This window comes from Erinaceus europaeus, chromosome 2 (assembly GCF_950295315.1).
Source record: "Erinaceus europaeus chromosome 2, mEriEur2.1, whole genome shotgun sequence".
Taxonomy (NCBI): domain Eukaryota; kingdom Metazoa; phylum Chordata; class Mammalia; order Eulipotyphla; family Erinaceidae; genus Erinaceus; species Erinaceus europaeus.
Window position 1 is genome coordinate 193559605 of NC_080163.1, and position 15422 is coordinate 193575026.

Genomic DNA, 15422 nt, shown 5'->3' on the forward strand with positions numbered 1-15422 from the left:
ACAAGTAAATTGTTCACTTTGCACTTGCTTCTTCATGACAGACCAAGCACCATCAAATAAGCACCACTTTCGTAAGCTTCCTGACCTTGCAGGCATCTTGTCTCTCCAGACTGAAACATCTGCGTGTTTTCTACTTGCCACTTGACTAACTTAGCACAATTTAACTCTGCAGTCCATTTTCTCTGTAAATGACAGACTGGAACGCAAGACATGCTGAATGTTTGTAGCCAAGGTCACTCAGTTACTTTTGCCTCAAAAAAGATGAGAAGTATGTTCACCAAAAAACAGTCTTGCTTGCTCCCTCCCTCCAAGCTATTTGTGACATTCTTACTTCTTTTATGCATTCATATCATTTAAGTGGAGTTTATATGAAATGCTGATACATATGTACAAAACAGATCAAAGAACTGTCATTTCTATGTAAAGTAGTGAGCACTTTGAACATATCAATAAAGGTGAATTGCCAATTAAAGCTGGATGTGGGCGAATGCAATATGAGTCATTTAAAAAACACAATATCCCCATAAAGAATTTTGGTCCATACTTCCAGAGGGGTAAATGTTAGGAGAAGATGACCAGAGGGCTCTGAACTCCCAATTCCATCAGGGTCCGTAGAGAGAAGAGGGGGGGAAAAAAGGGAGGGAGGGCGGGACACTTAGAAATAGTAGGTGTGTGATTGAGAAAGTAAGAGAAGGCATGACCATACAAAACAATGGGCAAATATATATAAATATAGATAGTTAGAGCAATAATTGTCAAACCATATCTGTGATCTTGAGAAAACTACTATAGTTTCTAATGGAGACACAGAACTCTGGTGGTGGGAAAGGTGTTAAAGGCATTATACCCCTATTATAATTTTTTAAATCAATATTAAACCACTAATAAAAATTTTTAAAAGAAAAGAAAAACACAGCAATCTATTGTTTTTACAGCAGAGCACTGCTCAGCTCTGAGTCCTGGTGTTCCTAGGGACTGAATCTGGGATCTCTGGTGCCTCAGGCATGACAGTCTATTGTGTAATCTATAGACTGTAGTGCTATTATGTTTTCAGAGGTTTTTGTAAATACTTTAAAATTTTAATTCCTGTAAAAAATATTCATAGAAGCCTGCTCTGTTGTAAGCCAAAATGCTCACCATCAGAAGACCTCTACTTATATAGAGGCCTTGGCAAGTGATACACACCATTGTCTACTCACTTAAAATATTTTATTATGGATGTATATTCTCTTTCCATGAGTCCAAGTTTTAGCCAATTGTTATTGACTCTTAGTAGTTTTTTTTTTTTCCTTTTGGAGTCTCATATATGAGAATCTCTTTGCATAACCATTATGCTCTCTCTGCCACTACAGATCTCTCTCTTTGTGATCAATAAGAAATCATTCTTGTGGAAAAGGAAATCAATTCTGCACCAGACTTTTGATGTCTGAGATCCTGACATCCCAAGCTCAAGCCCTGATGCCATCATAAGCCAGAGCTGAGCAGTGCTCTGGTTGCTCTCACTCTATAACTTCCCGCTTTCTCTTTCTCTCTCCCCCCTCCCTCCCTTCCTTCCTCCCTCCCTCCCTGTCTCTCTCTTTAATTTAAATGAAAAAAAATCTTTGAAAAAAAGAAATATTTTATGTACTGGACACTAATATATCATTTCCAAGAAATATACAATTACTCTTATAAATGCATGCATATATGTATATGGTTTTAATATGTTATAAACTATTTTCTTTTTTAATTTTTATTTATTAGATAGGGACAGAGAAAAACTGAGAAGGGAGGGAGATGGAGAGGGAGAGAGTCAGAGATACCTGCAGCCCTGCTTCACCACTAGTGAAGCTTCCCCCTCTGCAGGCAGGGACCAGGGGCTTCAACCTGGATCCATGCACATTATAGTATGTGCACTTAAGCATGTTCACCACTGCCTGGCCCTAAACTATTTTCTTTATAATGTATAGACATAATAATATTCATCATGGTTTAGTACTTCACTTAGATTTCAACTTAAATTCATTGAACCCTGTGAACAATTTATTTTGAATCTAGTAAAGGTGGATAGTGAAATGAAACAGAGTTTCTAGCTAAGTACTGTGAGGTGTAAATTATATGCCCCAGAGGCAAGCACATTTTATACAGATAGAAATCACATGTCAGCTTCAAGTTCAGTTTTAAGAAAAGCTTTCGTGCTTTTGATTGCACTACATTTTGATACATTCCAATGCTATAACACAGACTCAACTAACATAACAAATCTATACAATAATAAAAGAATTATTTGGCAATATTTAACATGACATTCTCAAGGTCTGCAAAACCTATTTTTTCAAAGTTTGACAATGACTGGTAATACTCACACTCTAGCCCCTGAACCAGACTTGAGAAATCCAAGTGTATTAAAAGCTCTCACCACAAATGGTGAAAAGCTCACACACTTTGGTTTACTTCCAAAAGTAAGTTTATCCACTAAAGTTGGGTTATTTTAGAACTGTGAATTGTGTAAACTTCTGCTTAAACAATCAAACAGCTTATGATTTTTACTGATGTACTGAAATCTATCCCAAACTTCAGGATATCTTATGATGAAGTTGAACAGATCCCACAGCTGTTTCTTTATCAGTAAGGATTAAGAAGGGGGCAGGTGGGAGGAGAGGGAGAAAAGGGTTACCAACTGATGGAGAAAGAGAAATCTGTTTATTTTGAGCTCAGAGGATGCTGCTATCAGTCAAGTATGCTAACTTCTGAAGTCTTTAATTACAAGTCTTTTGTTTCCCAGAAACTGCATGTAGTTTAAACTGGCTGTCCCACAGAAAAAATATTACAAACCAAAGTTACGTAAAAATCAGTCCCTTACAGTTTCAAATTTTCTTGTTATTAAAAAAAAGGGGGCAAAAACAATTCATAAAAAAATCTGAGCAACCACCTTTAGCCATAGCAAAGCTAACAATCCTCAAACTCTTTGTCAGTAATACTTGTCATTTTAACATATTTTCCTTAGTATGAAGTAAGATAGCATTCTTGTCTTTCCAACAGCCTTTTCAAATTTTTTTCTTTCTTCTTTTTGATAGAAGGGGAGACAGAGATAGAGAGGAGGGGGGGGAACACCTGCACCACTACTCTACTGCTCACAAATTTTCCCCATACAGGTGAAGGTTGGGGGCCTGACCGTGGATCTTTTTGCATGGTAATGTCTACACTCTACCAGGTGAACTGTCACACAGCTTTCCTGTTCTAATCTTTAAACTACTTGGGGCTCAGAAATAATTTGATTTCATAAAAGTCCACTGTGCTTCATGTCTAACTTGGCTATCCTACTTAGGATCTACTCCAAATACTTTAAATATTTAGCAAGATTAAGAAATATATATTTAAATTAAAACCCTACAAGAAATTAATGAACCAACCAAAGCATGATGACGTACAGCTAGAAACAGGAGGTCATGATAGTTCAGAACTAGTTTGTTACAACAGAAACAGTACTTTGCTTCTAACTACTCCCATGTCTCAATACCAGTCAAAGGCACCCTAATGAAATCATTTTCCTCTTAAAGGCTGACTCTGAGAAAATCAGAAAAAAAAAAAAAAAAAACTATAGGAGAGAACTTAATAGGATTCTTAGGATTTAATGTTACCCTGACTTCTAATGAGTGGAGATGAAGTTCAGAGAGGTATGTAAATGTTTGCTATTTCTCATGAGACTTCTGAAATTGTCCATTGTTTACAACTGAAACAAAATGAGGCACAGTATTGAGCAAGGCCCTGTGTCCTCTGGATTTCCTTGACTTTATTTATTGCTTCCACTTGAAAGAGAATCCCTTTCATTACTGTATGTCTTCTTACGATCATCTTCTTTGCTAACATTCTGTTGCACAAACATGAAATGAATAAACTATGAAATGAATAAACTATGGTAAGTCTAATTATGATTCTGCCTGGGTTATTGCCTTTCCAGATTACTGATAGTTATTTGATCTCCCATTTATTATAAGGTTAAGTTCTGGCCTAAGAAAAGACTGTCTAGAAAGCAAATACAAATGTTGAGTAAACTAGAAGCTCTGAAAGAATACCAATCTATCTTATGTGTTTCCAGGACCTCCGGGTTATTATTATTTTTTAATTTTTTTATGTTGTTGTAGTGGTCAGGTGTCAGGCTGCACGCGGAGAAGAGAGTGGACGTCCGGAGCAAAGGGGTACACAAATCTTTATTATAGAATGGGGGGGTGGCTCAGGCCACGTGGAGTCAGCCAACAATGGCCGTCCCCACTACCTGACCACGGGGCGAGAGAAGGGGGCGAGATCTGAGAGAAGGGGGAGCTGAGAGCCCAGAGAGAGTGAGGGGAGGGTGAGGGGGCTTTTTATTGGGTGACAACCAGGATTGGTTGAAGGGGGCACTGCTAGGATTTCGCGGGGCGTAGTAAAACCTGGGGACGGAGGCTGCATCAGAATAATTCCTCAGCAACATTTTTATATTTATTTATTTTCCCTGTTGTTGCCCTTATTTTTATTATTATTGTTGTTGTTGTTATTGATGTCCTCATTGTTGGATAGGACAGAGAGAAATGGAGAAAGGAGGGAGAGAAAGACAGACACCTGCCTCACTGTCTGTGAAGCGACTCCCCTGCAGCTAAGGAGCTGGGGGCTCGAACAGGGATCCTTACACTGATCCTGGCACTTTGCGCCATGTGCACTTAACCCGCTGCACCACCACCCAACTCCCATCCGAGTTATTATTATCTGTGATACTTAAGCCATAAAGCTTTATGTCTGGAAATGACCCTCTTCACATGCTGTTTTGGGTATTGCTTACCACCAGGATATAAGTAATATGCCATTTCTAGGAAATACTTTTATGGGATTTCATTTGTAAAGTATAAAAAATATTTTAGTGTTAAAAGTACATCTCAAAAGATAGAAAAATAAAAAGAAATTGAGAAACAAAGCAGATAATGAGAAAATAGCTCGTTAGAGCACATTATTTGCATGCTTGAGGCCACAAGTTCAGTCCCCAGCACCAGCGTATGTCACAGCTGAACATTCTCTGTGAACTGTATCAGAATTATTCTCTGTGAACTGTATCAGAATAAGTAGACAAATATCTTTTAAAGAAAACTTAAAAGTTGATCTCACATCATTTCAGACATGACATTTTATCTGGATAATGTTTAATTCTAGAACAATAGAAAGTCATGTAGTAAGAATCAAATGACTATTCCTACATAAGTCATTAATTACCCAAATCATTTATCCTTTATGGGCATCCATTTTTTTTCTCTGTGAAAAAGATGTCACAATACTTATAGTATTTTCAAAGGCCTCACATTATCTGATTCTATAATATTCCAGGACTAAGGTGCTATTTCTGACATTCTGGGAAATCACCAACTTTCAAAAAGTGATCTCAGTACCTTATGATGAAGATCACCACTGTTGAGCACTTACCCAAAGGACACAAAAACATTCAGTTGATAGGGCATGTGCCCTTAGCTCATAGCTGCATTATTCGCAATAGCAGAGTGGATAATAATAATAATAATAGCAGAGTGGAAGCAAGCTAAATGTCCACTACAGATGGCTGGATAAAGAAGTTATGGTATATATACTCCATGGAATACTACTCTGCAATCAAAATAAGATGATATCATGTCCTTGGGGAAAAAATGAATGGAACTGGAGGTGATTATGCTTACTGAAATAAATAGAAATGAAAGACAACTAGCAGATGTTTTTACTTATATGAGGAATCTGGAAAATAAAACACATGAACTTGCAAAATATTTTTCAAAATTTTAAATAACTTTAAGATAACAAAACCCTTAAAGACTTTCTTAAAACCCTACCACAAGTTTATTCAAATAATTAATTGAATTATACAAAAAGAAACATCTTAGAGATTATAGTAGTACAATTATATAGTATAGTTATATCGTATATAGTTATTGTGATTAAATAGTATAATCTTACAGCTTATAGTAGGGGCACTTATTCCAGGACACTCTTACCAGGTATCCCTTCACTTTCTGCTTCTTTGATGTGTTTGCAATACTGCACAATGTTTTGCAGAGTACCACAGAAACAAACTGAGTGCTTTTGTAATCTGAAATAGTGAAAAGATAGTTGTGCTAGTTGGTGGTCCAATTCCTGCAACAGTCATGAAAGGCATTTGCTTTCATCTAGTAACTGGCTACCATGGTGGTAACAAATGACTTTTAAACAGCTGTCACAAACTGAAAACAAAACAAAATTAAAAGCCACCCTCCCACATTATGTACAGACAGCTTGCCAATAACTCAAACAAATCCTTAGAGCATTTTAACAAACAAGCTTTTTTTCCAGTTGTTATTACAATTAAATGAAACTCATAAAACTCAGACAAGTTGGCTGCATGTTTCCCACAGACCTGAACTGCCTAAATTTTCTAATAGAATCACACCAATTATGGTTTCCAGATGCATTTAAAATGTGTTAAGTGCCTGCAGGAGTTGGTTTTTTAAAACATACTCAAGTCTTCAAATGTATTAACTTTAAGATTCTACCCTATGTCCCATGAGATACACTTAAGATGTCTGTGTAATGTTTGACCACAGAGTATTATTTACAGTGCAATTAAACATGAAGGAAGTAAGGGAAGAAGGGAGGAAGGGAAGAAGGGAGGGAGGGAAGGAAGGAAGGAAGGAAGGAAGGAAGGAAGGAAGGAAGGAAGGAAGGAAGGAAGGAAGGAAAACAGTCTGTCTTAAATTCTCTTTTTGTCACATTCTCAGCCCCCTTGTTATCTTGAACATCATGGAAATGAAATGGTCACTAACTCCTAGTGGAGGGAAAGGTGGATGTGAGTGGAGTTCTAAGAAGAAAGTTCTTAGAGTTACCAAGTTTCTATGCACGTATGGAAAACTCATTCCTGGACTAGACTAGTCAAACTACAAACATGTCAGTCTGACATTAAGAGTTTGCACCTCATACGTTGGAATGTCCAGCTTTCTTTCGCTTGCTCCTGGACAATTTCACCTTGTCAGGAGATTCTTCCTTTACTGAAAGACCAGTCTTTATGTTTATACCCAGTCTTTTACATTTGATTGAAACTAGGCAGAAGGCAAGTTTGTGGCCTGTCTTCTCATAGCTGACAGTGCTAAAAACAGAACATGAGAATAAAGGCATGACTCTTGATGAAAATGTATTTAACAGGTGGTTCCTTCCTCCAGTGAATGACAAGACTTATATTCCCCTGAGACACTTCTCAAGCCTCAAGTTCTTTGTATTTTTTTTAGATTCCATGTGGACAGCTCATGAGCAAAACTGAGAGACATGAAGAGAAACTGGTTATGTTCACCAACCAGAGTGAAGATTCTGAAAGGTAATGATAGCATTTTATTTAGGAATTGTATGTCTCTAATTATGATATTCTTACTGGAGCCTTTCTGATTTAAGGAGATGATTCTTAAAACAACAAGGGCAACAAAAGGGAAAATAAATAAATATATATAAAAATTAATTTAAAAATATGATGATTCTTAGTCTACACTAAATAAAAAGATGAACCACATAGAGTAGATAAGAAAAATAGTGGAAAACAGCACAGACTATTTAAACACATTTTATCTCACTGCTTATCCAAGGGACAAGACTTATGGTAGATTCCCCACTGTTTTATATTTTTAGGTATTTGGTAAATTTTCCTTAGCAACTTTGGCCCTTAAAGTTATTTCTCTTGAATGGCACAAATGCTCTTCTAGGAAGCAACTCTATTTCATTAACAAGGTGAAGAGCTAGCCACGTCTTTTCTCCTGGCTTATTTAAGCCTTAGCTTGCATGTAATATGTAAAGTTGCATACATCTCTCATCAAAATATCTCCTCTGTTAACATTTTCCACATTCTGTCAACCTTTAATGACTTTTCAAACCTTGTTCAGTTCATTGGTCCATTTTGTTATTTCACTAACATCTTTTCTGGGTAAGATACTATGTTGAATGTTGCAGGAGAAGAGCTATTCTCTAGTTTCCTGTAGTTTGAAAGGAAAGAGATCATTCACTTTCCTAATTATATTATATAGTAGGATGTTTGTCTCATCAAGAAGACCCAGATAACCTACTTTAAGAAATCAGAGGACAGGAGAGAAACCAGTAGAGAAGAAATGGCGAGCTCTTCACCTTATTAATGAAATGGAGTTGCTTCCCAGAAAAGCATTTGTGCTACTGAAGAGGAATTACTTTAAGGGCATCAAGATATGCAAATGGAAGAAGTGGTTTGATCTGATTCCCAGTAGAAATAAAAATGGGAGGAGAGCTGGTAAAAGAGAAGGAAAGAGTATGAAGGGAGACATGTGTACAGATGGAGGCAAAGAAGAATCAAGCATGTGCATTGGAACTAGTGAGCAATTTACCTAGCCGATAATGCAAAGAGCCTGAGTATGAGACGAAATGGTTGAGAATTTATTTCACATGCCGGTGTCTATAGAGGCCCTCTATCCATAAAGATGAAACATGTTTTTGTGTACCACCTTTCAAGTGAAAGGTAATTTACCAAAGTGAAGAGAATATTTTATATTCCCCTTTAACAGAATCACCCCTTTCTTTCATTTTTATTGTTTTTGCAGTATGTGAGAATGAACCCTCATTCATCCATGAAACCAAAACTAAATAATACCTCCTGGCCATTTTTGTTTTCATTCTTTGTGTATGTTGGGGAGGGGAGATACAGAGAAAAAGAAAAGCACCACAGAGTCACTCCACTGACAGAACTCCCTCAGTGCTGTCCTTGATGCTTCCATGTGGTACTGGACTTGCATATAAAACCTCATGCCCAAGGCATGTGCTTAACTGGGTGAGCTATCTCAATCCCATAACAGATCACTAAAGCACAGGTTTTATTTGGTCATGCATTTTAGGGTGTTCCAGGGATTGAAACCAGGGCCTCACCATGCAGAGCACGTGCTGAACCACTGAGCTTTACTCCCAGCTTAAGCATATTACTTTGAAAGCAGACCACTCAACAAGTCTATAATCAGAGGGTCATTTTTGTTTTGAAATACTCCTAGAATGCCAGACCTTCATTTTAACTTTTCCTAAAGTAAATGTTTCCCCATACTCAGATTTCAGTGTTTTTACTAAATGGATTATGGGATCAGAAACATTACATTATAACTTGACAGGAAAAAAAAAAAAACACTATGGTTCAAGCTAAGATGAGTATAATAAAAAGAAAATAATTTATCACAAAGTGGCACTTTTATTTGGCATTAAATTCATTCATTCTAGCACTCACTTCAGTTTAAACACTAGCAGGATTGAATGTACCTCCAGTTACTCGCTACCTGTGAGGAATCATCTGCTGGTTTCAGAAGCATTTAAGGAACTCCTCAGTCTTTACAATCAAAGCATTGGGAACTCTTTATGCAAAATACTGGTATACTTCAACAAAATAAACATTAGGGTCTCTTCTCTTCAAGTAAACAGTACACTCCCCTCCAGATGCAGTATTTGGCAATGGAGCAGCTGCTGGCTATTAAGCATCCCTTAAAGCTCCATGTTTTTGCTCATAAAGGGAAGAGAAGTGTAGGAACGTCTATGAGGTGACAGGCAGATATTTTCACTGGAACAAGCCTATATATGTGGTAAGCCACAGCTAAAAATGCTCTTTTGTGATGTCATCAACATTTTTACAGTTCCTTTGGCCTCTTTACACCTCCTCTTTACCTGACCCTAAATTAGGCTATTCTGGAAAGAGAGGCAGAACAAAGGGTCATTTATAGAGTTTTGCTGTTTGAATGGCAGGGCTAATGGGATCATTTACTTTCTCAGACACAGAGAAATTTTTTGCCCATTCTTACTGCTCTGTCAGGTAGAAGAAAATAGGTGTCAAAGTGCTGAGTAAGTATTTTAATGACTCACAGAGTATCGCAGATCATCATTATTCTTTCTGAAAAATGTTACTAATTCTTAGTCACGTTTTAATTTGAACAGTTTCAATACTGAAGTTCACAAAACAAATGTGTCAGTTTTTCAGAAGTTATAGTTAGTTCTTCAGACTAATAAACAATAAAGTCATGTTGAGTTTCTGGGTAGCAGTGTGATTCACTTCTCTTTCCAAAACATGATAGTATGTTTAAGTGTGCTATAAAATAAAATTAATTTTTAATAAAATTAACTTTAAATAGATAAGTAAATTCATAGCAATTTAGGGCAAAAGGTTTAGAGAAATTTTGTGCTTCCAGCTAGACTCAATAAAGCTCATTTCAGAAAAACCTCTTCTATATATACAATGCCCATGCAATAAACACCAAATTTCCATTTTCTTGACTTCAGCTCATGTCAAATTGCTTGGAAGACATCTGAAATACAGCTTTTGTTCTGCTCTTAATACTTTATACCTGATAAGCTGTTTGAAGCATTGTAGCAATCAGTTGGAAAGTTTCTACTTTGTATTAGAAAGTAATTGGTAAGGTAGTATTGACAACATTACCAAGTCAGAATTCTCCCAAGGATCTACTTATCTTCCCTGGAAAGAACTGATACCTCCTAGATGAAATCTGTGTATCTAGATATTGGCTCTGTCAGCTTGGCTCAGTACTGATACTGTGAAGAGACAAAATTTGGGTGTCATAGACAACACCCAGCCCTTCAAATGAGCTAAGTGTCTGTTTTTTAGGTTTGCAGCAACTCAGAGTTGTCCTTCCCACTTTGGCAGAAGGTTTCAGAACCTAAGCTAAGGGCTTCTCTCCAGTGTACTAATTTAATCCACAGACTAAGTTTCTGAGGCAGTATACTGGGCTCTAAGCCAGTCAATGATAGCTTAGCTGGGAGGGTGCCATAAACTTAACCCAGATCTGAACCCAGGCCTATGCATACTGAAGGAAGCTTCAGTACCATGGTGGTGTCTTTTCCCCACTCTGCTCTTTTTCTCTCTCTCTTGTTATTTGAACAAGTCAGTATGGGGTAGTGAAAGTCCATGGCTGAAACACACACACACACACACACACACACACACACACTTAAGTAAAGTGATGGAAAAAAAGCATCTGCAACATTCTGATTTCCAGGTCAATTTAACAAATTCATAACTGTTTATGCTGCTTTGACAGGAAGCCATGGAAGAACACTGAGATAAAACAGTTGGGGAGAAATGAAGGAACTCAAGTTTGGGGAATTCACTTTGCTTTTGGTTTAGATCTTTCTCTTTTATTCTTGGCACTACATCTTACTTTTATTTATTTTAGAACACAAACAGGGAGGGAAATGACAATATTAGCAGCAAAACTTAGATGAGTTCAGATCCCATAAGGCCACTAATATTATTTGAAGACACGCTATGGAGTATTATTACTGTCAGGTTTATATTAAATAAGTTACATAATTCAAAAAGTCTTTTCACATATGTATCTAAAAATAGAGTGGGTTATAAACTATACAGAAGAGAAAAAATAGCATATGTGATACTACTTGTTTATTTATTTGCTCCTATGTCCTAAATGTTGAATGACTAGTTGTTCTTGATAGGAAAGAAGCCATCACAGAAAGTAATTCACAATAAGTGCTCTGGAAATGTTTCTTGAATGAGTGGATAAATGGAGGATAATTCAGCCTGTAAGCTTGCTCTATTTCAGTACTAAGCAGAACATTTTTCTAATCATTAAATACTAACCTGCCATTATGCCATCACCTTAACCTCCTTGCCTTCCTCTTTCAATTTTTTAGGTTAGTTTTAATTTCCTAATCATAAAATTAAAACATGAATTGTACTCAATTTTGTGTTTGGCCTCACTAAAATAAGCTGTATTTGTACAATGTATTTGTGCAATGCAAAGTGTTTGAAAAATACAGTCCCCCTCAATAAATATATTATCCTACATTTATGCCATCATTCAAGAAAACTACTCATAATGGTTTTCAGCTTTCTACCTCTCTACTTTCTCCTTGAGAATTGGGACAATAAAGTTTTTGGAACTTTCTGAAGTAGGTGAATTATGATTGCCTTCCTTAGTAAATATGGAATCCTGCGATATATCTGTAACAATGTTAGCAGATTTCTTGTTTAAAACACTGATGTTGAATTCAACCTTTTTATAATGTTAGGAACACTGCTACCACAAACATCCTTATATTTAAATCTTTGAGCACATTTACTCTTTTTTCCTAAAACCCTAAAAGTGGGATTGTTGAGTAGAAGTACAGAAAACTGTATGACTTTTGATAAGTACTTTTTCACTGCTCTCAAGCAAAATAGGTCCCATTTACCCTCTCTCCAGGAGTAAAGAGAGCAAGTCTTCTACCTTTTTATTGATCTTAACATCATTTCCTGTTGAACCAAGTACTTCCCTTTGGTTAAAATGTGTCACTCTTTACTGGAGTTAAAAGTTGCTTTGAAAATTCAATTTATTGACTTTCTAAGAGTCCTTTCCACCAAATGAGACAAACTAGTATCTTTTCAATAGACAAGTCTATCAGTAACATTTTTTTCTTCTCTCTTTCTAACACCCCCACTTCCTGAATTATCTGCCCTCTTCAATCAGCGTTCTTACTTATTGGCCTACAGTGCATCTTTCTTTCTAGAGTTTTCCTACCACTTCAGAAATTCTGATGTTTGGATCTTTTCAGGCTATTCAGCTTTTCTTATAAGGATGTTTACAGTTTGTAGAGCAAATGGAGGGAGAAGCTCTCAGATACATGCAGTTTCCTATGTAGATTTCCATTCAGATGCCCATGCCCACCCATGTTCTCTACTATCTCCTTCTCCTGAAGTCAGATACTCTGAATTTCATTTTCCCCAAAAAACTGGTTTCTGGGGTGAGGGTAGATAGCATAATGGTTGTGCTAAGAAACTCTCTTGCCTAACGCTCCAAAGTTCCAGGTTCAATCCCCCACACTATCATAAACCAGAGCTGAGCAGTGCTCTGGTAAAAATAAATAAATAAATAAATAAATAAATAAATAAATAAATAGGCAGGCTCTGGCCACATTTGGGGCATTACAGATAACTTCCTGGCTATATAAAGAATGCTAGTGAATCTGCTTTCTTCTTTCCTTGTTTAAAAAAAAATCCCCTAAAAGATAAAAGTAATGTATTCTTCTGGTCTAAGAGGCACAGCTGCTTATTATCTCTTAACAGTGTCACCGTTTGCAGGAAGCACAAGTACACTTACAGTACAACATAAAATAGCCAACTTTCCTTCCTATTAGAGACAGGTCGCCTTTTGGAATGCAGCGCACTTGGTTAAAAGCATCACCTGGTTCTCTTTGTACCTTCATGTCTGAACTGGGCACGAGAAATTAGGTCTAATTTATCAAAAATGTTGGTACTCTGACTACTGCTATTGCAATAAGAACAGTTTCTGTCATTGCTGTCATATCTTTTCCACCAGTATCCATAAAAGAGTGGTGACTCAAATGTCAGCTTGTGAGTAGGGAAAAGTCTCAAACTCCTTACCATTTTTGATAGCCATTATACAGATTCTTAGTATTCACCCATTAAAAATGGAAACTTTATCTTCCTCAATTTTTTTCTAAAAAATCTGTTTATGGTGAATATTTTCAAACATATTCAAAAGTAGACTGAGCATTTTGTTGAGGATCTTAACCAATTCATCGACTATAATGTTCAATGCAAGGTCAATCTTGTTTCATCAGATCCACACACACTGCCCCCCCCCAACTTTGATTAATGTTAAGAAAACCCAAGATATAGCTGTCACTTAATTTTTGAATATTTCAAAAAGATAATAATTTCTTTTAAAAATATATTCACTGTGTCCTGGGTAGGCACAATGCATTAAGCATTGGACTTTCAAGTATAAAATGCTGAGTTCTTGAAATTCCAGCCTCCAGAACTGGAGAAATAATTTTCTGGTGTTTAAACTTCCTGTTCTGTGGGGTTTTGTTATAGCAGCCCTAGCAGACTAAGGTATTCACATATGCTAAAACTACTTATTGTAGACTTCACTCATTCTTTTTGTTCATCAGTACTGTTAATAATATTTACTTGTTCTGCCTTTCGAGCTGAAGAGGATTTTGGGGTAATATGCATAAGAATCTGATTAGGCAGTTGCTAATCTCTAACAGGCATCTAAAAGTTCAGGCAATATATTAGGAAGTATTCTCTTAGAGAACCACAAGTATTCTCATTATCAAAGCTATAATTATCAGTTATATTATACATACAATATGTAATCTATGGAAATTACCAATGGTTCAAGCTATCCTCCAGTCTTGGAAAACAGCTTACCCTGTAGGCTGGGTGGCACCTTACCATGTGCATGACAAACTCCCAGGACCATGGGAGGACAGTACCACCAGGTGAAGCTCACTGTCTGAAATTTAAAAAGAAAGGGGGAGATGCTGCCCTGGAACAGTGAAGCTGCACATGTATGAAGCCCTAGGGTAAATAAATTAAATAAATAAATAAGAAAATGCTCTAGAACACAATGATTTAACTTGTCTCTATAAGTCTTTCTCTTTCTTTACCATATGATACTATTTATTTTTTTAAACTCCCGGACACCAGTAACACTGGGTAGTTAACACCTATCCATTTGAGCAAAATCAATAAGTGAAGTTCTTATACATGTACAAGAATATCCACTATCTTGCTGACACCACTTAAAGTCTATTGTGGTTAAAAGTGTGGTTTCTTGAGTCAGACAGACTGAGCTCAAATAACATGTTTAGTTAGATTATTTAATCTCTCTACAGCTTTCCTTTTCTTATCTCCCTGATAAGGACAATAACAGCTATGAGAATTAAGTAAGAGAAAACATAGGGAACTTCTAACAAAGAGTTAATATTTAATGACTGTACTCGTGTATTTACAAGAGTTTGCCTCAAAGATATTTTTGCTTTACTTATAAACCACCATGAAAATTAGGTACAATCCCACGTTACCAAAAAATGTGTCACTAATTTATTTTTGTGGAACTGGGGAGCTTATTCATTCACAATTTCACCACTCCACACTACTTTTTCTTTCAGATAGAGGGTGGAGACATGTCACCTTATTATAGTTTCCTCCACTGCTATAGAGCCTCCCGTATAATGAGTTATTTCTCCGGCCTTATTTTTTGCATAAGCAAATCAAGAAACATCTAGGACCATTCTTGGTTCATAGTATATTTTAGCAGCATATGTTGTGTATAAATAAATAGGGGCCTAAATCATAGGGGCCTGGCAGTGGTACATCTGGTTAAGCACACATAATACTAAGCACAAGGGCCCATGCAAGGATCTAGGTTCAAGTCCTGGCTCCCCATCTGCAGAGGGACACTTCACAAGCAGTGAAGCATCTGCAGGTAGGTGTCTTTCTTTCTCTCTCCCTCCTGATCTCCTCCTCCTCTTTCAATTTCTTTCTCCTATCCAATAAAAATGGAGGGAAATGGCCACTAGGAGCAGATGATTTGTAGTACTGGCACTGAGCCCCAGCGATAAGCCTGGAGACAAAATAAATAAACAATAAA

At 36.7% G+C, this 15422-nt stretch overlaps 1 protein-coding gene across 1 annotated transcript in view; it reads left to right on the forward strand.

Moving 5' to 3' along the window:
- Nucleotides 1-7256: 7256 nt before the first annotated feature.
- The window catches only part of TNIP3 (TNFAIP3 interacting protein 3), a 96287-nt gene continuing 88121 nt past the window's right edge, over nt 7257-15422 (forward strand). Inside the window, exon 1 of the mRNA XM_060186084.1 lies at nt 7257-7336. Within this exon, the coding sequence (XP_060042067.1) occupies nt 7269-7336 (68 nt within the window). The 5' untranslated portion in view covers nt 7257-7268. The remainder of the gene's footprint in view (nt 7337-15422) is intronic.